The following is a 24,155-nucleotide window of genomic DNA, read 5'->3' as shown; positions in this document are numbered from 1 at the left end:
TAGTTCAAGTATGCCCAGTGGAAAAGGCAATTTGCAGTAATAGAAGCTTCTGATATGCTTTACAAAACAAGCTTTGCATCTGTCCTTCTTTATTTAAAGTAATCATTCCTCTGAGGAAACAAGAAATACACAGTGCTGGGCCGAGGCCAGCGCTGGCAAATCTCCATTTCAGAAGAGCAGTTGCATCAGAGCAAGTCAATATCAGGAGGTTTCTCAGTGAGTCAGGCAGCCCCGGGTAAAAAGGGTGGGATGCTGATGCAGGGAAAAAACATCAAAGGATGACACAGTCTTTTAGGAAACTGAAACAGACTAAAAAATTAAGATTAGCAAGTTTTCAAAACCTGTTAAAGAGACCGCGGCACCGAGTCACCAGCAGTGCAAGGAGTTCCCAAAATAAGCAAAGGCACCAGGGTAAAAGCAGATGTTGTGGTGCCCACTACAAAGCTTTTGAGCAGCTCAGTCCTCATTGGAACTATGGTAGGAGTCTGTGGGGATGGCAGGGAAAGCAGGGCAACAATTTCATCTTAGGTATTATCGAGAGAAAGTGACATAACCCTAGATCTGCTCTCTTTCTCACAACATATCCAAACTGCAGATAAGGAAAAGCTGAGAATGTGTTCAAGCTTCCCATCTTACCACAAGACTTGTCCTGCAGTGATATACAGCATACAGAAAGTTACTTCTTCCAAACGACTGGAAAAGTCTAGCAGGCGTGTAATGGCAGCCGTTGGCTGCACAAGGAGCACGTGATGCGAGTTAAGACTTCACGTGTGACACACAAGCAGCAAGAAGCCAAGCACAGAGCACAATCGCAGATGAGCATTTTCCCAGCAGGAGAGGCTGCCTGTCCTCTGGGCTGGTGCACAGCTCATGACTGCAGGAAGCACCCTGAGGAAGAATGTGTCATGTGAAATCATGTCCTCAAGCTCCCAAATAAGCACCTCATGCTTGATTCCTCTGGCTTCATTTAGATGTCTAAAAAGTAGATGCCTAAATCTGAGTTAGTGATCTCTATGGTGCTTTGCTGTAACTATGATGCTGTAAGGACATACGCAGAAAAGGGTTTATAATTAACTTTGAAATCTGCTGCTCCTATTTCAGAGGAGGAAAGCTCATATGCCCAAAAGCTTGTCTAATTTTTCCAGCTTAGAGCAATTGGTCTAATAAAAGATCTCTGTCTACAAACCTCACTCTGACTAATGACCCCAGGCTCCCTTTATACTCAAGGGAGAGAAACTGACAGAGCAGGACAATTTATTCCAGGTTGAGACAGGTGTCCAATCCAGGCCTTAGACTTACCTGTTTCATTATCTTTAAAGAAATAATACAATCACCTGCTCTGACCTGACATTCAACTTTTATGTATCTAAATTGAGCAAGTGAGTTCTTTTGCATGCAACCAGATAACTCATACTGCTTTCTGTATTAGTTCTTTCTGTAATCTGTTTTTTCCAACCTCCTATCTATCAGCCCGATGCTAAGGCATGTATTCTGTTTTAGTAAGAACTTAATCAGACACAAGAGCAAAGTTTACTACAGTTTAAGAGGGAGAGTGGCTGCATAATTGGAGCAATAAAGTCTTATAAAGGACAATTAAGATCACCTGGAAGTAGCTGTATTCATAATACATGCTTCTGAGACCAGAAGGGTGGAGAACAATTCCTGCCAATTTACAGAGAACATTATGCAGTTCAAACTTTCGGGATAGATGGCATTTCCTGAATCTGCACAGCAGGCAGGCAGAGCCTCAACTCAAGAAAGAATTCCTATTATTAGGTTTGAGTCAGTCTCATCTAGCCTATGCCTTCAAGAAGACTCCTACTCTAAAATTAAGAAGCTATGATATCTGTAGCATCCCTCTGCTTTAAGTCATCATCTCCTGTTGCTAACAAAGACTAGTTTTTTAAATACTATAGTGTAGCAGCACATGCTAGGTTAAGGTACTAACAGATGAAGGTAAACTATTATGATAGCCTCATAGCACTAGAGGTTTAATTCAGTTTCTTTACCAGGCAGTGTTAGAAGTCAGGATCCCTGGCCTAAGGGTTCTATAATCTACTTTATGGTTAGGGAAGATAAGTACAGAAGAACAAATAAAGTAGGATAAGAACACCAACAATGAAATGACACAGGTCAAAATCTGACTGCATACACAACTTGAGAAAACTGTATCTTAATTGTAAGCAGAGATTAATTTGGATTCCGAATGAAATTGTGTGCAAATCAATCATCCCACAATCAAAACGAAGAAAGAAAAGGTCAACATCTTAACAGAATCAGAAATTCTTATCTCACTGTGTAAAACCCGATTTAAGTTTATATGCTCAATATAAAACCACCATTGCCACTGTAGCAACTATTCCTATAGTCTCTTTCAGCTAATTCCTTTATAATTTGAATTCTGAAGATCTTCCCTGTTATGACAAACTGTTACTTTTCACATGCATCTTACAAAATGCAAAAAAATTCCCCCAAACCTGTTAAGGACTAAGCACAAGAATATTAAACATTGCTTATTGCAAATTGGACTCTTGCTGGCAAACATAAATGAGGTGCCAGGTGAGGAATTCATCCTCTGTGTGGGAATTTATCATTAGCATAAAGCTACCTTACTGACCCTGGAATAAGGAAAAAGAGGGCATGTGCCAGAGAGGACCACTTTTTTCACACTTTTGCTTTGATGCAATTTATCCCCTAAGCAGGAACTACAAATAATTTCAAACTATGTCAAAATATATGAAGCAACTGTATGGTTTATTGTTCTTTGATACGTAATGAATGCTCCAACATGCAAGAATTACGGATAACAATGCCAGAATAATCACGTGAGTCAACTACTTTGTCCTATTGCTCCCAACAGACTTTTGCTCATGCATTACCTCAGTTTATGTGCACACAAATACATGTTCACACATTCGACAGATAGTGTTAATACTAAACTGTAGTCTGGAAAATGGCCTTAAGTTACACCAGGGAAGGTTTAGATTGCATATTAGGAAAAATTTCTTCACTGAAAGGGTTGTCAGGCATTGGAACAGGCTGCCCGGGGAAGTGCTGGAGTCACCATCCCTGTAGGTATTTAAAAGACATGTAGATGTGTTGCTTAGGAACATGGTTTAGTGGTTAACTTAGCAGTATTAGGTTAATGGTTGGACTTCATGATTTTAAAAATATTTTCTAACCTAAACGATTCTAAGATTCCATAATTTGGGTTCAAAAGACAATAGAATCACTAAGGCTGGAAAAGACCTCTAAGATTGTCAAGTCCAACCGTTAACACAGCACTGCCAAGCCCACCATTAAACTATATCCCCAAGTGCCACATCCATGTGCCTTTTGAACAATTCCAGGGATGGTGATTTCACCACTTCCCCAAGTAGCTTGTTTCAATGCCTGACCACTCTTTTAGTGAAGAATTTTTTCCTAATATCCAATCCAGACCTCCCCAAGTGCAACCTGAGGCCATTTCCTTTTGTCCTGTCACTTGTAACCTGGGAGAAAAGACCAACCTCCACCTCACTACAACCCCCTTTTGGTAGCTGTACAGTGATAAGTTCCCCCCAAGCCTCCTTTCCTCCAGGCTAAACAACTTCAGTTCCCTCAGCCGCTCCACATAAAACTTATGCTCCAAACCCTTTCCCAGCTTTGTTGCCCTTCTCTGGTCACACTCCAGCACCTCAGTGTCTTCCTTGAAGTGAGGGGCCCAAAACTGAACACAGTACTTGAGGTGTGGCCTCACCAGTGCCGAGTAGGGGGGACAATCACTGCCATGGCCACACTGCTGGTCATACTACTGCTGATATAGGCCAGGATGCCATTGGCCTTCTTGGCCACCTGGGCACACGGCTGGATCACGTTCAGCCACTGTCGACCAGCACACCAGATCGTTTTCCACTGGGCAGCTTTCGAGCCACTCTTCCCTGAGCCTGTAGCACTGCATGGGGTTGTTGTGACCCAAGTGTGGGACCCAGCACTATTGGACCTCATACAATTGGCCTTAGCCCATGGATCCAGCCTGTCCAGATCCCTCTGCAGAGCCTTCCTGTCTTCCAAAAGATCAACATTCCCACCCAACTTGATATCTGCAAACTGACGGAGGTGCACTCAATCCCGTTGTCCAGATCATCAATAAAGATACTAATCAGGACTGTCCCAAATACTGAGCCCTGGGGAACACCACTAGTGACTGGCTACCAGCTGGATGTAACTCCATTCACCACCACTCTCAAGGCCATACAGACATTTTTACTCGGTGAACAGTGCACCCATCCAAGCTATGAGCAGACAGTTTCTCCAGGAGAATGCTAAGGGAACTGGTGTAAAAAAGATTTACTAAAGTCCAGGTAGACAACATCCACAGCCTTTCATCCACTAGGCAGATCACCTTAGTGATATTATTTCAACTGTTTTGTTTATGAAATAGTTTGCTTCTTCTTAAACTTTCTCATCCAAGTACAGACTTCAGGATACTGTTGATACTGTTTATTCCTAGTGGATCAGAAAAAACCCCCCAAGATCTAATATTTTGATACATTTTAAAAATTAAAACTGGATATATTTTGTGAAAAAATCGAATTTATTAGTGGTATCAGCAAGAAAAACGAAACGTCATTACTGTAATTCTTTTCAGATATAGGACATTTATAGTAGTTGTGTCCAAGCAGTAAATAGCTGACATATTAGTGCATCTAGGCAATTTAAATTACTGCAGTGGGTAAGTAACCAGGAGCACGGACATTTCACATAAATTGAGTCGGTTCTCAAGAGTGCTGTAAATATAAATAGCTACTTAGACGTGGTTTATATAGTAGCTCGCTTTTTGTCCTGTTTCATCCTGTCACATATCAAAATTATTTACACCATCATTAATGCTTTCTTTTTTGTTATGTTTTGTATTTTTTAAAAAAGATTAATTTACTTCCACTACAGCAACATATAGTAAAAAGTCTTAGAAAGATGGCAAAAAGGGTTCAAGGAGGTGATAGCTGATTGGAAAAGTACAATGGAATTGTGCGAGAAACACTAGTTTTGGAAACTTTCATTCATCATATTCCAGCAATGCCTAGTCTGACCTTTGGAAGGAAAAAAAGAGAGAGAGAGAGGTGGCTGAAGTCCTTCTGTACTGCTATTGAGAAATCTGGAAATCTCAACAGCAGGATGCCTGATTTCTATTGCTGCACTATTCTAATGATGTTTCATTCTCCTAGTGCCTTGTCCTTCCATCAAACATCTAGAATTTGCGTCAGATGTAATTCTGACGCAAATTCAGAGTAAACACATGTTTTCCAACATCTTATTGCTCTTATTTCTTTCCCAGCGGTAACACTCTAGTGAATACAGCACAAACAGCACCTTTTTGGTGACTGTGAAAGATGGTCTAAGGAGTTTCAGAGAAGCTTGTGGGAAGACCCATGAAGTGGGGCTCCCCCATGGTTAAGGGAAATTACCTCATTCACAGATTAGTGGAAAGTTGGAATGGAGCTCTGGAGGTTACTGCGGTGATTAGAATGTCCTTATCTTCTCATGATGACAACATGAAAAAGCTCAAAGCAAGGCCAGTCAGGGTAGCTTGCCCAAGACCATGTTCATTTGGATTTGCAGACATTTGTTTTTGAAGGGTTATAAATAAAAGACATCTCTCTAATTTAATACAGTCACCTGACCAATCTTTCCAATAAGAAAATATCAGTTTATGTGCTTTTGTAACATACATTAACATCAAATACATGCAATAGTTGGTAGGTTTTGTATGGAGTTTAAGGATTTCCCTCCCTTGCTTTTATCAAAGGCAACAACATTCTTAAGCAGTTGAAGGCTTTACCCTGGCTTCAATTCTCACTGACAACCTATGAAAGATAAGACAGCATTTTTGCCTTATTTGTCTAGATATGAGATCACTAAGTACTGGACTTAACAGTGAATTGGGGCATTTTACTGAAAGGAAAAAATTCTATGTTGGTAATTTAATTAATGGGAGTTGTGTGTTTAAGCTCAAGGTCTGGGACATTTTGTCTTGCTGTCCAGAGCACAATAAACACCAAAACCTTACTATGCTTCTCTTCTACAACGTAAGACCCATTAGACATGCAATTTACAGTGACTAGTTGTCTGAGGGCATTGGTTTTGAGTTTACAGAACAATTATTTTGTAAATTATAACCAATATAACTTCTGCTTAGGAATTAAAGGATTAAGCGAATACCCACTAGATGGTGTTCAATTACTGCATGGGGTGACTGGGCTAGTTACAACACTAGCTCCTATTCACCTCAAATGTCAGCAGATAACAAATACATTTGTATTAGAGGACAAAAAGAGGATGAAATCATTCTCCTAACTAGAAATTTGGAAATGCTTTAGTAAATTATTTACCATGCATTGAATGTGGGTAAGTGGAACTTCTAAAACATATGACAAATATAAAAAAAAGAAAGTACACAAGGTTGTTTTGGATCCACTTGCTATTAGTCTATAGTTTTACTCCAAAATCTTGTATTTTTGCAATTGATGAAATTATCCATCTGTTCTTCACCTTCCCAAACTCTGCTGGTATCATCCATTGAAAGAAAAGGGTTAATAAACACTCACCAAAGGAAAAATATCCATTTTGCAATTAGTTTTATTAAAAGGATGAACTGAATTATCAGATGTCTAGTCCAGCAGAACCTAATGCATCACTTTCTTTTTCAGCAGAATATTAATAATTGCAACTAATTCCCAGTAGTGATAGTGAATCAGTGCAAGAAAGTAAAGAAAAAAGAAGAATATAATAAAGGTGGTATTTTAAGGGAAGAGACTTTTGGCGTAGATGCAGTATTGTAGCACTTCAGATATTTTAGATTCCTGGAGATTACAAGGATGAAGGGATAAAGAGAATTGCTATTCAGAGTTGAATTAAACTGTCATGTCAGAATTTCCAGAAGGAACCTTCTCCCTTTATAAGGTTCTGAAATTCAACCTTACATGAAAATTTTAGGAAGGCCATTTTAATGCAGATGACACCCCAGTGATGACATTACTCTTTCCAATTGCCATTGTGAGAAGATATGGACATTCCAATAACCATGTTTGGGAATTTTCCTACAGAAGACTCTGTCTACTGCTTTGGGCATTTACTGATCCTGCACAGTCGTACTTAATTTTCCATAACTCTCCAGATTCAAGCATTATCCCAAATTCTAGTTTTTGATTCCTTCTTCCTTCCCTTTTATTCAGAGTGCCTTTCAGTGGCTGACTTGCTTTCCTTCAGTTGATGGTCCACGTCATTCTCACTTTTATCTTTAAATGAGCCAGGAGTTTCTTTCCACTTCTAAGATTAGCTCATTCTGTTATTAGCACATACAGAAGCTCTGAACAAACCAGTAACAGCCCCTGCTGAGTCTGACTTGTTTATACATCATTAACATCTGCCACCTAGCAATTAACAGATGTTTGGGAAGTTTTCCTACAGCAGGGGCTCCAAGGGTACGTAAATGATAACACGATGCTCCTGTTTTTTAAGCTAAGAAAGGTTTAACCTATTTTTGCCACACAAAAAGCTTAATGAAGAGATCTAGTTTTGGTTAATTTCTCAGACCATCAGAATGAAGACTGTTACATGAAACTAATTTGAGACACTGTCTTTATTCATCAGATAAGGTGGTAAAGGGGAGAGGAGCAGGGTCTTAAGACTGGTAAGAACCAAAGTAAAGCGAAATCATAGAAGAGCTTAAAAACAGATGTTAATCATGCCTTATTGCAGTGGCCAAAAGAGTTTGGTTAATTTGTAACTTAGAGAAAAAAAATGCTGCTAATACTAAATTTAAAAATAAATTACACATATGATATCCATCAGCCCTTCCACAGTAGTAGAAAAGAAAGCCTTGTGCGCCAGCTAGAACACCTCCTTTACTCTAAAGAGTGAACTTTGGAGACTGAATAAGAGAAGAAAAGATAAGCCATCACTTGACCCTTTGACTTCAAACTCCTCACATAATGAAGAAAAAAATCTGTCAGAAAGAAAAAAAAATCTAGACAAAGAAGATCAAGAGTTTTTTTCAAAAAAAGTAAGTTATTATTTTCTAGAATTGTCTTATTTCCTTAGAAAAAAAACCTTTCTCCCCGAATTCAAATAATCTGATGAAGCAAACCTAAGAAAGACATTTGGCTTTACCCTGGCTTTTATTCTACATTCTAATTTTCTGAAGAATTCTGATCTTTTTAAGCACCTTTTTCACCTTTTTAAGCACCTGATTTTTTTAAGCAGAGGAAACACTGTAATAGGTCAAGACAGAAATAGAACAGAAATATTTATTCAGTAAATGTAATGGAGAAGGCAAATCCAAATGCATAAATACACTTCACATCAAAATTCCCACTAATGTCTTCTTTAACTTGTAGCAGCCTTCAGTTATACTGTGCTTCTGTGTCCACTGCCTCCAACTGTTCTTGTGCTATCTACTTTCTGCCATACTCAGCTTCTCTGACAAAACTGCTCCTCGAAGAGCAATTTTGTGGACTGAAAAAATGAAGAATTTTTCCTGTATCCCTGCAAAGGTGTACATTACCTGGGGGCATCAGGCCCTTGGCTGTACATAACCTTCTTAAAAGGCCATTCTTTGCCAGATCTCTCTTTTTCTCTTTTAATCACAATACCATGGTTATGTAAAAAATGTCCTCACCTAAGAAAATAATTTGCTCTACCACAGTACCTTCAGCCTGGCAGACACATGGAGGTACAAATGAAGACCAAAGCACCTGTAGTGCCAGAAGCTGTTCTGCACGTAGTGACTGCGAGTGGAGCACAGGAGAAATGCATTTCAGCATTTTGCTCTAGTGAGCATTGCTTTGTACCATTTTTCTCCTTGACTGAAGCTGCAGTTTGACATTCAGATGTTTCAGCAACAGTATTAATTTAAGAAGTTCCTGACTTCAATCCTTGTTCCACCCCTTAGCCACAGTGATTGCTAGCGGATTGTGCTGTGAGCCCGGGAATGATGCCGGCTTTACAAAGAGAAATCAGACTCCATGCTTCAGCATGGAAGCATGGAATAAAGATACCTAAATGCAGCAGTGGAATGGATGGTCTCACCCAGTCAGAGGAGGTAAAAATAAACTCAGGTTTGCTTAACTTAACAAGTTCAGTGCTGAGTGGTAAATTAATTACCTATAATGTATCACAGGACTAAGGTCCCAAAGGAAAAAAACCCCACTATTTTAGGTAATGGGAAATGTTAGCATGAGAGCAAGAGGGTTTAAACAGATAGTGACTGATTTTAGGTTTGATGTCAGAAGAGTTTTTAAGCAACAGCAGAGATGTTGTGTCACTGTTTTCCAATATAAGCAGTGGTTAAAAATGATTTTAAATTGAGTATGAAAAAAATGTGTAAGAGGTCTATATTTTAAGTTTGTAAACTGCTAAAATAGGAGCTGATTTTTAGAATATATATGATAAATTTTGACACACTGTGAAATGCTAAAGACAAGTCCTAAGCTGTGAAGTATCTCCCTAGCAGAGGATATAAATCCATGAAAATATATTACAAAATATTACATGTTAACTTAGGTGAGCTGTGGCAATAAATAAAAGTGTTCTTACAGTGGTACGACTAAGCAGATATCCTTTTTCCTTTTTACAGCAATACTGGACATAAGTAATAGCAATTGTCCTCTTGAAATGAGCATTTATTTTAGCTGCAGAGGAAAGAGATTGAAATGAAACGTGAATCAAATTTTAAGTAGGCTTTTTACAATTCTCAGAGTTGGTGCAATGAAAAGCAAACAATAGACAGCTTTTTCTAGTGAAAGTGTAGAGTCATTTATGTTGCCCACTGTACTTTTAAAATGACCATACTGGTTTAAAAGCCCCTCTTACTTTTTCAGCAGCAGAGACTGCCTTTACCACCATACACATTACAAAAAATGTTTCTCTTTAGCCAACTTGAAGAAAGCCAGAGAAGCAGATGAAATTTTTGAGCATTAGGTCTTGTATTTTCTCCCAAGACATTGACAGTGAAACAGAAGTAAGCCCTCACATTCTCTACACCAACAAATCCACAGAGAAGAAATAATTGCTATCGTCAGGGTGTGGGTGACACACACACATATGCGCACCCCCTCCCCAGGAGAAACAAAAATTAAAGAAAAAAACATTTGGAAAGGAACAAAAAAAGAGAAAAGTCCTCTCTTTTCTGGAACTGGTAGTTTCTCCGGTGGGATACATAGCTTACTAAGCACTTGCCAATACCAATGCAGCAGCAAGATTTTACTGTCTCAGTCATTCCAGTAGTATTAGAGGTATTGGCACAAAGGACACACGTTCAAGACTTGAAAAGAGGGCTGACGCCTGAGAAAAAGAGCTGTATCATTTTGAAGACTTCAAACATTAGCTCTTCTGAAAAACAACCGAAACAAACTAAACAACAGCAAAAGGTAGCTGCCTTGGCAATGTGTTCTATTAAAATTCCATGCAAGAAGCCCATTTTTAAATTTTTATTAAGTCAGGTAAGGTCGCAGCTCTTGGTGAACAAAGTCCCTGGAAACTGGCATTTTTATGTATACTGATCAGCTGAAAAAAGCAGCTAGAAAAACCAAGAATGGCCAAGTAGGATGCATTTGGATCTAGTAGAAAAGTTGAACTGCTTTTTGTCTGGTAAGAACCAAGGCAGGATTTGTTGGAATATGCTGCATCTTCTGTTAGCTACGTCTGAAAAATCCTTACACTTTCAGCCTTTTCCAGGTCTGAGAGGAAAGATATTTAACAAAAGACACAGCCAGCAGAATGACCAGGTGCTTGCCAGCATTATGACTGGTGGTGTGAGGACTCAAGCTCTCTGATGGACCAGACAACACTGGAAGATTGATTTGATTACTAACAGTTGGTTCTCATCTGTATTCTCCTCTGCAATAACGAAGCTGGTAAGCCCAAGGGAGGGCACTGCCATATAAGCAGGTGGCTCTACAAGAGGAATCCGTGTGTTTTACACATGGAAAAAAGTCTTTGAACTCAGTATTTGCTTTTGTTTCACAGCAAATGAGAAAGGCTACTGAGCACGATCTGTGCTATAACCCACTGCAGGTGCAAGGCTGTGGAGTGAAAAACAGAGCATAACTTGGCTAGTTTCTCCCTTAGGGAATAGATGCCAGTGTTTTCCAAACAGGGAGCAATGGAACTTCTCAAAGGTGCCCCTGGAGACCCAGCTGTTTGGCAAGTAAGGACAGCTCCTCTCACCTACCAAAGCAGGCTGCACACCTTGCCTGTTGCTATTCCCTAGAAGGAAAGTGATTGATACTCCATGCTTCTACCTTAGACATTTGTAACATTATGAGAACAAGCAGGGGAAAAAATAGCCTATATCAAGATTACCCAAAAAAACGATAAATCATATGACTAATATAATAAAAATTCACCATTGGCCTAAGGAAAAGCACAGAACCATTGCTACCAAAAGAGTTACAAACAACTGGAAATGTGAGGCTAGAACTCATGCTACATTTTGGCAGGAACCTGACCTGCACTCCTGGCACCTGCTATCCTCCACCACGGCTCTGCCAGATCCTCATCAGTTCTTAAATATCTGAATGCAAACCAAGGAATTTTAAAAACAGATTGTACTTCTTAGGTACAAACCAATAGCTGTCTGTGTTAAGAATATATGTTGCAAGAAATTAAAATATATTTAAGAGTGAAAAAAATCCACTGAGTCTGATTTTCACGCTACATCTGTTAAGACTTAATTGTTAGCTAAGCAGGATGTTTCAGAACTGATTAAGTTCCACTGAATTTATTAAAAAAATCAACCCTGAAGTAATCTGTCAAAAAGTATTTAGAACCCATGGCAGAACAAATCCCAGAGATATTTTCTGTGATATGTTGACAGTATGTTATAAAAGTAGTTGAAACGGTGTGTGGAGTTCTACAAAAATAAAAACATCTTTACAAATAGGAAAAATATTCAGAGACCAAGAATGATTGTATGAGCTCCTGAAATTTGCCCATATGTATTAAAAAAGTCACTTCTCTGCTAGGTATTTTAAATATTATACTTGTATGTCACAAAACTGAAATACTTCACTAAGGCAGAAACTGTTGCAAGACTTCTGAAATTCTAAGGCAGATGATGTTTATACAACAAGCAGACTCCTGTTATTAATAACCAGATCTTTCCATTACTTGCACTACAAGTATTCTGTATGTGCACAACACATTTTCATTTGTTTCAAGAAACCTGTTTTCCATTCAGATGCCATTAAATAGCCAATAACTTTCACACTTTAAATAACTAAATCCTTCAAGATGTGCAGTGAGACTGCTTGCCTCTTGCTCTCAACTCTGCTGAAGCCTGATCAGTTTTACTATCAGTATTATTTTTGGGGTGAGTTTTTAAAAATGTCTTTCATTCACTGAGAAGCTGTAATATATCTTCTCATTGACAACTGTTTTTCAGAAAGCAAAATAGCTAGTAATGTTCAAAACAGAACATTTTGCCAAAGTTTTTACCTAATCAGTACACACTGCAGTCAATCGAGATAAGAACTCTGATTCTGCATCACTCTTCAGCCAGTCAGCAATGCCACAAAGGGAAAAATAGGAATCAGTCACAACAAAGCAACAAGCTTATTGTAACCTTACTGTGGTTGCACACAGACATAACCACAAAAATACGAATGCAATTAATACAATGTCAGTATAATTTTAAGGATCAAAAATGTATTCTCCTATTTGACTGCACAAGGAATGTATCTCAGGTACCTTCAGCACTGTCTCAAAACATCATTGAAGGCATGGAAATGGAACTGGAGAAAGAAAAAGGACATCTTTCCCCTGTGCAATGATATGCTAAAACATGCTTCTTCTTACATGATTTTTCTCCATGGTTTCCTTTCCACTGAACACACCACTGCTCAATCCTTTCTCCTGCTCTCTCACCAGACCATGCATGGCTCCTTGCTGGTGCAGCTGCAGGGGCTATCACGCTGGAAGGCAGCTCTCGCCTAACACCTCTGCTCTCAGGGCAGCTCCTCTTGCAGCTATTTATCGTCTGCTATTTTTCTCAACCTAATAAATTTTTCTGAGAAATGGGAGCAAACAAGTAAGTTGGTGAGTGGCCAGTGGTTAATACACCAAAAAAGCAGCCTGGCTTGAATGCTGTGGTGAGCAAGACTCCATTTCCCCTCAAGAATCCCATCTCTGATACTGTTATATAGTGCCTTGTGATGCAATCACTATAAAAATGCATTAGTGCTTATTTTGATTTCGCAACAAAGCTTATGTCCAGACATAAATGCACATTATCAAGATTACAGGAATTTCGGACATATTTCTAGATAAAAAACTATTTACTGCCAAATTTATTTTTAGATAAACCAATCCCACGAAGACCATCAGTGTTGCGTCACGCAGCCTGTGTAACTAAGTTATCAGTGTTAACGTGTTATTCCTGAGGACAAAAGGAGAAACAAAAAAACTCTTATTCAGCTTATCTATTTACCAGCAATTGTCTGAGGTACATTTTATCCAGAACATCAATTTTAATGTTGTATTTGGACACTTAAGGGAAAGTGAAAGCTCATATGTATGCAATACGTTAATTTGAAGACTTTCATAGGGTTGTGATAGGAATGCTATTTGGGTGATGAAGGATAGTTGAAGATGAAAAATTCACAGTATGGAATGGTTACAAGCAGAAATTTTCAGCAATAAATGTTTATCGTTGCTTGTGTCTGCAAATCCCTTAACAGAAACATTATTTTTCTTCCCTCATAATACCACTTTAAGAAATGAATAAACAACGATGACTAAGAAGCTTTTGCTAGAAATGGCTTATTTTTTAAAATTTTCTAAAATTCAGAAGGGATTCATATAATGACCTTAAACCATCACGTTGCCTCTTTGGTTTAGCTTCACTTTCCCTTCCATCTAGCACTAGGCAAAGGGTCATTTCTGTCCTGCATACCCCAGCTTTCAGAGTTCTCTAATGTATTTGGAGGATTTGTGCAACAACATATCTGCAGTGAAAAAACACTAAATGCAGAAAGAGAAAGAAAACAATTTCTTTGTTAGCACATTAGCAATTCAAGAGGATTGAATTCAGTTCCCAGCAGTATCAATGGCTCCCTGTATAACATGTCAATCCTCACTTCCCATATGGAGCTTCACCACTTAGACAAGCTTAAATCTTATTCTTTGACTCTGAATCCTAGATTTTAGATCTGACACTGATGCACAGCTCATATCAGTCTGATTAGTTATTACATAAAAAATTCAGGTCAAAATGAAGACATTGAAATATAGGCATCTGAACTCCCACTAGAAGCAAAAAATTTAAGATCCAGAAATAAAAAGACTGACTCAGTTTGTTCTGAAATGCTAATCTACTGATTGGTCCCTCTTGGTTCTCCAAACACCACCAACTGCACCAGCATTGTCCTCAACTAAGGACAATGGAGAACTCAATTTTCTAGCCACTGCAGCCTTGCACTATATCCTTTCCTCAGATTCGCTCACAGTCATGACCATGCTGATGCTGTGACAACATGAAGCCACACATCATATCAGGCCTGCAAACATACCACAACTTTGCACCAACCATGTTTTCACAAAAAGCTTAATCAACTAGAACAAATTCTCCCAGCAAACTTGCAACACACTGATACCCACTGACAGTTAGGACTCTGCCATGGAAATACTGCCTCTGGCACCCTGGTGCTGTAGAACATAGGAAAATCTGTTTTACTGCAGCTGAATGAGTGAAGATGCTGTGATACATTAAATCTGGACTGAGTTTATACAGACAGATCAAGATCTTTATTTACGAGGTATCAATTGTTATCAGATGAGCTAATCTGAAGGTTTGTCTTCTACTTGGAAAAAGAATAATCTTCTCCAGAAAAAATGAACATAAACACCATTCGGATCCAATGTACTGCAAAATCTTCATTTTCTGAAGGACTCTTGAACTTGTAGTCCTTTTCAAAAATTAACACAGATTTTCTTATATATTCTACAGCAACAACACATCAGAGATGGTATTTCCATGGAGGAGTTCTAACACTAGCTGCCTAATCTGGAATATGAACCTAAGTATGCAGAGCTGTTTAAGACACAAGTTTTACATGAATGGTCTCTCAAAAGTACTCCTGCATTGCAATGAAAATTCAGTGTAAGTCAGCTGAGTCTTATCCTTCCCATACCTGTTACCTTAAAAATGCTAGAATTTCTGATGCAACACAAATTCATAGTATTCTTATTAGATATTACTACACTTTGTGAAATATTTTTACATCACAATAAGAAGAGTAACAGAGAACACTTTTACATTAAACTATCATTGCATCAGGTATGATGGTTTACATGAACATCCCACAGATTACCCAGAAGAACTTGGCTGGTTTTGCAATGGTTTGCCACACAACCCTGTGGTAACATTGTTTTAACACAAGATTACATGGCACATAGCCATGAATCCAAAAATCCCGATGGTGCATTTAGTATGGACTGCACTAACTAGTGCAAAATGCTGTTGTAGGTGTTTGGTACTGGCACAAATGCTGTGCCACGCTACCACGTCTCATTTACTGTTTGCCACAGTTTATAAAGAGGTGGCTGCTTCCTTCCATGAAATAACTAACAGCAGTAGAATTAGTCAAATATTTAGAAAGTAACTCAGTGTGAAACACTGCCTCTAAATGCAAGCAAGTTTTTTTTGGACAGTGTCTTTACTCCTTTATAGAGCTCTTTGCTTTGTCAATACGCAGAACAAAATAAGTCTGTCAGGAAATTGCACTTGTTATCAGCTCATTCTCCTTAGATGGCAGTACTGTAAATATTTTTCTTCATTATCACTCTGTCAGTAAATAACTTTGAAGGTGTGATTTAATCAAGAGGAATGCCAATATTTCACAACTTTTGGCCTACCTTAAAGGAAATGAGTAATAGAGAAACCCATGCACCAGGAAAAAAATGAGCAGAGGTAGTGGACCAAGGTCTATCAAATAGGGTTCAAGACCACTTTGGTTGAATGACAATTGTTATATTTGCAGTACAGTTCATCTGTTTTCTTATCTGGTAAAGCGTTCTATAATAAATCAAAATTTATTGCATGTTTTGCAACCTTGTCAAAAGGCACGCCTAAGATTTTTGCTTCAGAAATAAATTCCACCCAACTGTGTACAAGAATTCACTTGACAATTTAGACAGACATAGCTAAAATATTTTTGTATTTTCTAATGCCAATACTTTTGATCTAGCACCAACTCATCTGTTTTGCACAATATCACATTTACTTTCTACTAAATTCAATTATGTTTAAAAACTATCAGGAGATTTCAAAGTAATTCTCCAATGACAACTACTCATGAGGAAAAAACAACAAGGTTTTTGGCCAAGAACCCCTATTCTCAAACTCATAACTGCTTCTCATCCCCCTTTTCTTGCCTTTTTCCCTTTTGGGAGTGTTTATCTCTGAACAAAAAAGCGCAACAGAATGTCGTGATCAACCTCAGTAATATTTTTTTGGTGTACACAACTAAATTGCTTGTGAGGCTGGTCATATGTTTCTGCATATTGTCTGTAAAAAAAGACAGCTGAAACAAAACTTTAGAACAGTCCCAAGCTCTTCACATTACTATAAACAGCATTGGCAAACTCCAAGTAAGTATTAATGAAACCAAATGTTTACTGCCAAAGTGCTTCAAATTTTTCTGGGAGTTTTTTTTTTTTTTTTTTACTTATTAGCAATTAATCAAAAATAGGTAGAGAATAACCAAATCATTACAGCTTGAAGTTCAGCATTATAAGACTCACCAATTGTATGCAGGATCACATGGTAAAATTGCACCTAAGTATGCAGTAAGTGAAGGGCTTTCTAGGATACGTGGTGGCATGCCTGTTTTCCTTTCTACAGGCACTGTTCAGGGTGAAAGAAAAATATTTTTATCATATAAGCAGAAAGTTTCCAAAAATTATGGCTGCTTCACTATGAAGTTCATTCACTATCTTGGTCTACTCTGAATACACCAGGACAGACACTTGAGATAGGTCTGTTTATTACCCTCATATGAAACTCTTCCAAACACAACGAACAAACCACTGCCTTTAAAATACTGCAAATGCCATTTTCCTCTGCTATCAAATTCTATGTCTGTTTGCAGTTACATGAAAACCTGAAATCCCAAGCAATATGACTTCAAGAGAACCGCTTACCATTGTGTTTATGCTGCTGGCCAAAGAATCCACACCAATGATGTTTAAAAAATGTTTAGGAGCATTAGATACAAGCATTAACACTTTTCTATTGATCATATATGATGCTATTGCTATAAGCCTGACCTCAATTTGAAATGCTAAATATGCATTACTGTAAAGACTTTTTTTCTTGTCATTATTTATTAATTTCTGTTTAATGCTGTTTCCTACTCATATTAGCAAAGCAACTGAAATTAACTTGGCTGCATTACAAATAAATATTACCACATATCACTTCATTAAAAACCTGCATGTGTGCTATTATAGTTGGAGTAACCAGTTAATATGTATAAACTGCTAAGACTGGAAAACACTTATTTGTCCAACCTTGTTTTCAGAGATAACTTTCTGAAATCTACACCTTCAAAACTAAAAATTTCTCTGTTCACTGTCTTTTGTATTGGAAAACTCAAAATAAAATCCCTTCTAGGTTTTTAACTTCATGATTTAAGTTTTGAAGGGGAAAGAACTCTAACACCCATACATTAAAAAATAGGGTATTCTGAAAATCTTCATAACTTTCAAGGTCATAAAGTCCTTCTAAGGATTTATATTCAGCTTCGTGTAATATTAAAAGCTGTATGTCAGCAGTGAATCCATGTATCCTTATCACCTATAGATTTTTGGCAGACACAGGAAAACTTCTTTTATTACAGATACTTGTGTCCTATTCTTTGACCACTTGAAGCTCAGTGAACTTTGTTCTGTCCTAGGTTTTTCATATGCTTGACTCAAAGTGCACTCAGGTCTCCTTCTTTCTCCCTGTCTCTCAAGTCTTTCCACAGTACCTTGAATTCCCTTCTGCATTTCCTGTTCAATACCCCCAAGTCACTATGACATTTGCTGGTAGGTGGGCAGAGCATCCCAGAGTACGAATGGCTTTTGCTAAACAACCTGCTCTCTGGTTGGTATGTGCAGATTGCGGCAAACAATTACTAAAGCTGAGATTTCTCCCTCTTTCCTTCAGCAAATTTACTAGTAGAATATTTGTCCTCTAAGTGACAATCCTCTCTAGAACTTGGAGAACTTAAACCTTTCTAAACAAACAAACAAACAAACTCTTGGAAAACCTGTAAACCCCAAAATTTCTGAGGAGAAAAAAACCCCCATATATAATTTAAAAAAGATTATTATGGAAATAAGAGAAAATGATAGAAAGACAAAAGAAGTTTAAGGAATGGAGCAGACTTAATGAGGACAGAAAACCAGGAAAAAAGGAGGACAATAACATGTGCACTTTTTAGTTGTGTGCTGTTCCTATCTTTTCAGAAAGCATGGTTTTAAGAGTACTTTTTTAAAAATACGCATGCAATTTTGGTTTGTTCTTAACTAGGTTTTGTATAAACCAAAGGAGATTTGAAACCAAAAACCTAGAACTGAACTCTGTGCTTCATTACTCTCATTCAACTCACTCCCGTCACTGTTTCTTCTAAGAAAAAAGGTCACAGAGTGGCCTTTTCACAGTACTGGTGAAGAGGATAGTCAGATAACTCATTCTATTTTCTGTGGCATGTAAGTAACTGAGGAACTACATACTGATCAGACACGTAAATTACGCAGAAATGTCACCATCAAGTCACCACATTTCTATATCATCAGCCTTACTTTGCTTGTGAAAAGGGTAGTGGTGTCTGTGAGAATTCATATGGGCAACATTTATAAATTGGCTTCTGCTGATTTATGTAAGACAGAGGACTTTATCCCAGTGATTTGCAAATTACATCTCCAAGGGAACCTGCAAGTTTCTTTTCCTTCACAAATACAATGACGACAAAACAACTTACGTTCAACTTGATCAAACATTACTGAGAACAAGAAATCTCTTGGTGTCATGTAATATTCTCCTTCATATTCCAATGATGCAAAATGCATGAAGCGGTGCTTTCGAAGAGACAGCCTTTCATCCATTTCTGCATGAATGACATCTTCCTTCTGAAAAAGAAAAAAAATCCATGCAGAAAGATTGTTGCATTTGTAGACCAAAGCTGTAAATAGAAAGAATCCTATACCCAATCTTGATCAAACTCAATATTTTGTGGGTAGCCACAACAAGACGCTACCAGGAATTAAAGCTTTTATGACACAGTCTTAATGAATGGCATGCTTATACGACATACAAAGTATTTTTTGGCTTCATTGAGAGCACGCTTTAACAACACAGCTGAGCCAAATTAATGGCTTGCTGTCACTAAAGAGTCCCCCTGCTTCCCACTTCCCTGCTCTTGGCTATATGGTCCTGTTCCTCCTTGTTTGCCAGCTCCGCTACTTGGACTCTTGCTGAGACAAATTCAGCTCACTAACTCAACTAAAAAACTAAACCCACCAAAGAGCAAATAGTATTTTTTCAGGTTAGTGACTAGCTCAGCAAAGGCTGAAATGTGCTCTGTTTTTGTGCAAATGATCCACTCCTGAAGTTAATTATCAAGTGTTGGAGCAACTCCTAAAATGGGAGAATAATGATGTTCTAGTTTAAATATGGGCCTGTCTTTGAGAGGAGTCAAAAAAACGGGAAAAGCAATGAAAACACCAACAAAAGAGCCAAAGATCATATCACTAAACCCAAAGATTCAACTAGTCAAGCAAACAGAAACCTTCCAACTCCACCCTTAAATATTGAGAGACTCAGGATCAAAATCATTCAAGTTGACAGCTCTACAAGCAGTAACAGCACTTACTGGCAGCAAGAGAGGACACAGACACAGTGAAACAGAGATGTTTACATTTTAGGATTTCAGAGATAGTAACTGACAACAGGAAACAGGAAAACAAGAAACTCTAAAAGTCAGAACACACACTGTGTGTATTTGGACATTAATCGTGGAACAACAACTATCATAATATATTATACTTAATTATAATTCTATGAAGGCTTCAATTTGCCATTTAATCCCATGCCTGGCACCCCTGTGTTAGCATTAAGGACTTGTCAAAATACTTCACTGCATGATAGGATACAAGCGCCTTGTGATAGTCAATTTTAGTTTCCCCTCGTAGCATGTTTATTTCCCTCAAACCTTGGGTTTCAGTGAAGGGGGAGAGAGAACCAACGACAAGAAAAAAACCCAAATACTCACAATGAAGATTTAAAACAGTCATATTCTGATACGCCAGGAAAATGAGGGCTACTTCTAAGTGTCTGAAGCCAAGATTTCCTTTGGTTTAGATAGAACCATTTCGTACCACAGTCACTGTCTTAAGCTTCTTACACAGTATGGAGCTTCATCATGGCCTAGAACACAAGCGCACTGTTGTTGTTCAGACCTGTGTGTTCTGGAAAACACTGCTGAAAAATAAGTCTAATGTAGCAGGAACTTTATTCTTTTTAAAACTTTGAGGGACAAGTGACTCTGTAACTGCTTAGTTAACAAGACTTAACAAACACTGCAAATATCAAGTGAATAATTCATAGCTGCTGGGTATTAACATGCAGCATTCTTATTAAAATCATCTCCTTCTCAGAGTAACATGAGCAATTTTTGCCTGACGGTAAATTTAAAAAGAAAATGGAAAATTGCTTCACAGTTGTCCTTTAACTAAAATTATGGAATGAAAAGCAATCTTTCTGCACAAATACAAAATAAAAAAGTTCAGACAAGAAGTAAAAAGCTAATCCTACAACATCTTCAAACCAACTGGGTTTTCAAGTTTTTTAAGTCTTGCAGTATTTTCTGAATACTGTCTAAAGCTAAACTTGTTACTGATATCAAAGCACTGAATTTCAGCAATCCACGATTTTAACTGAAATTGATAGGTACAAATTCACGTATTAACTCTGAAGAGTGCCTTGTATTTGAAAAAGAATGTACTCCCATCAGAATTACAATCACGTGTGACTGTGGATTCATCAAACCTTTTCTTTTTGTGAAACTAGAATCCCTGATTTGCAAAACAGCCTTGGGTAACTTCTTATGAAAGTCAGCTTCAAATACTAGCACAAATAAGAAAAGAAAACCTTACAGGATGAAATGTGGCAGCTGTGCCATCTCCTACTTCGTTTTAAAAGCTCTTGCAAAATTCCTGACATCCTGCCACTGTGTGAGAAACTCGGCATCTGCAAAGAGCACTCTGACCCCTCTGGACATGAGCACAAGCTCAGCTAGAACAGCTACAAACTCTTTTAAAAGCTGCATCCCACCCTCTCCTTCACTGTTGTTTTCTTCACTGACACAAATGTCTCCAAGGCTTCAGCAAAGCAGGGATGCCAGACCCACCAACGACAACTGGTAAACGATGGAAATATATGGGAAGAAGTAGAGAGCTCTAAAGTTTTGAAAAAAGATTAGAAGCAAAACTCCCATTTGTTCCGAGAAGAGATAAATGAGTGAATAACTATTCTAATGACTATTCCAAATGCCTAAAGATTAAATAAAAATTGCGTTTTGAAGAAAAGGCTGATTCAATCACATAAGATTGATCTTCTTTTGAAGTACCAATCTAAAGTGTGTACAGAAGAGCAAGCTCTCTCAACAATTCAGTATCCTTCCCACTTCAATTAAATCCTGACTAATTTCCAAGTACTTTTTCCTGAGTCATCCAAGGAGGCCGTCAGGTAAAAACTATTTGACATTCCTGACATTTCTAAAAACACTGTCAAAGCTCATTTTGCTCATAAAAATGCATGTATTGGGCAAAAAGCAGAGTTTTCCTCTCTAATTGTATTCCACAAAATGACTTTCGAGTAAAGACAAGTATACTGCAGGAAACAATTATGTATTTAAGGCTGAACTTCACATATTAAGGTATCTGTAATCTAACATCTCAGCGATTTCCAACAGTGGAAATTCAAAGCAAGCTGGATACAAAAATTCAAATTTTGGAGAGGCAATGGATGAGAAGAATCTATTACTATTGCTCCCACAAGATTCTTGTAAGCATAATTTAAAATAACCCTCAGATTGACTTGGGCTTATTTCTGTTTTTAACAGCGCCATACAAGAAGAAATCAAACCACAAAGGGCTATCTATGTGGCATGAACGGTAAGGCTTGGGCTGAAATTCCATTCTTAACTTGTTATACTGTGTGTGGGTCCAACCAGGTCTCCAAATGCTGCGTGTTCCCACATGCTCCACAGCATCCCCACAACCATGTGAACTGAGAATGAAGTTTCAGCTTTAACGTGGAATTTAGTTGCCTTTATGGTTTTATGTGAAGCCTCCAATGCCAATTTCACAATGTCCATGGTAAAGCTATGACAGTTGATGGTAAATTAGAATTGAATGACATCAAAAGGGCTCTAAAAGGATTCAAGTGTTTTGCTCTGCAGTCGACATGGCACGGGATCAGTGGCTGACCAGACACTGGCGTCTACAAGCATTACCAAAGACTCTGTTTTCCTTCTTGGCTTCCTGCAATGCCTAAGGGCAACAACATTACTTCACAGAATTAATTTTCGGGTTGATATAATGAATCTATTTATCGGTCTCTTAATTTAAGATGCTGTTAAAGAATTCATTCAAATATTTGGCTTTGATTTTTTTGGCACAAAAAATAGCAAGCTTAAGTCAAATAAAACTCTTATGTCTATTCTATCTTTGAACTTCTTTAAAAAATACATTAAATAAAAATGAAGAGTGACATAAATAAAACCTCAATAATCCTTACCTGTGGTTTTAGTAACACTGCTGATCAATGTGATGTGATTTTTGGTAACACTAATTCTTCACCCATTAAAAATCTAAGTCCTTGTGTACAAACTCAAATATTTACTGCTGATTATTAGTCTGAAATGACTTAAAATAGCACATACACTTACCTCTCCCTTCAATTTCAAATTCTGTCTTCCCCTTTCATTCATTTGACTTTTTCTCCCTTTGCACAGAATTTGGTATTTTGATGTGCTTATGGTTTTCATGTTTTCCATCTTATTTTTTTATGCTTTTAAAATAGAATGCACTTTCCAGTTAATATTTCCAACATAATTTTTCTTTCTTCACTCTATTCCTTTTCATATAATCTACTTATTTTGCCTCTTTGTATCCTTTCTTCCATCATCTATAGACCCTCTTTCACTTTCCCTTTCCCTCAGGAAAAATTAAAATTAAGCTATTTTAAAATTTCTTTTTCCTTGTCTGAAAAGAGGCTCAATGTTTTTTTTTTCTTCCTTTCTTTAATCTGGAAGAATTAACTTGTACCACTCACTTTACCTGCTACAAGAATAACTAAACCAATGTGTGGGATGTAATTAAAATCCAGTTGGTGCCAGCAGGCTCCCTGGGAGCCTTAGGTTTGGATCCATTAATTCACACTAGATCTACAGAAGAATTTAGAAACTCTATATCAAATTCTGTAAGGGGGATGAAAACTTTACAGTTAACTAGTGTCATTATTGTATCTCAGTTTCAACTCATTTGAATCCAATTCAAAATGATCAAAATAACAGAAAACGCAACTTGACCTCAAACCCTGCTGCACATGTTAATGTACCCAGTATGCATGCTGAATGTGCAGAGGATAATGCTCAGAACTCAAGGTTTGAAAGTTTCATATGATGCAAGAATTGATAGGTAAAAAGACTTTTGACAAGAAATGCATTTGATAGAAATATGTGACTTAGAGAAAGCTAACATTTAAGATTGTAATATTTAAGAAAGCTTGTATATGTGCAAAAGTAGTTTGTGCTTTCACAATAAAAAAGTGAGCCTTGTATTATGCCCAGTCTTGATCAAATGTGCCAGACAAAACAAACATCACATTAAAGACATAAAATCAGAAACAAAATGTTCTCATGAAGTAAATTGATCCGTATTATATTTTTCAATGTCATATTTTCTGACCTTGCAGACCAAACTGCCAGCCTAGACATAAAGTAAGCCAGGGGGAAAAAAGCACTGAACTTATACAAACTTATTTCTCTGGAAATAAGTTCTAAGTATTTGAATGACTGTTTAGCAATGTGAAACTAAATAAACAACAACATTACTAAATATTCCAA

At 37.6% G+C, this 24,155-nt stretch overlaps 1 protein-coding gene across 2 annotated transcripts in view; it reads right to left on the bottom strand.

Moving 5' to 3' along the window:
• MICU2 (mitochondrial calcium uptake 2) overlaps positions 1-24,155 on the bottom strand; it is a 145,642-nt gene that overhangs the window by 47,860 nt on the left and 73,627 nt on the right. For both annotated transcript variants that reach the window (XM_039378658.1, XM_039378657.1), the window contains exon 2: positions 19,008-19,155. In XM_039378658.1, the coding sequence (XP_039234592.1) occupies positions 19,008-19,131 (124 nt within the window). In that variant the 5' untranslated portion in view covers positions 19,132-19,155. The remainder of the gene's footprint in view (positions 1-19,007; positions 19,156-24,155) is intronic.

Source organism: Pipra filicauda, unplaced genomic scaffold, assembly GCF_003945595.2.
Source record: "Pipra filicauda isolate LSUMZ 115617 unplaced genomic scaffold, ASM394559v2 scaffold142_size1944046_pilon, whole genome shotgun sequence".
In the NCBI taxonomy this organism is placed as follows: Eukaryota; Metazoa; Chordata; class Aves; order Passeriformes; family Pipridae; genus Pipra; species Pipra filicauda.
Note: the sequence above shows the minus strand (reverse complement) of the source record. Positions and strands in the feature narration are given on the sequence as shown.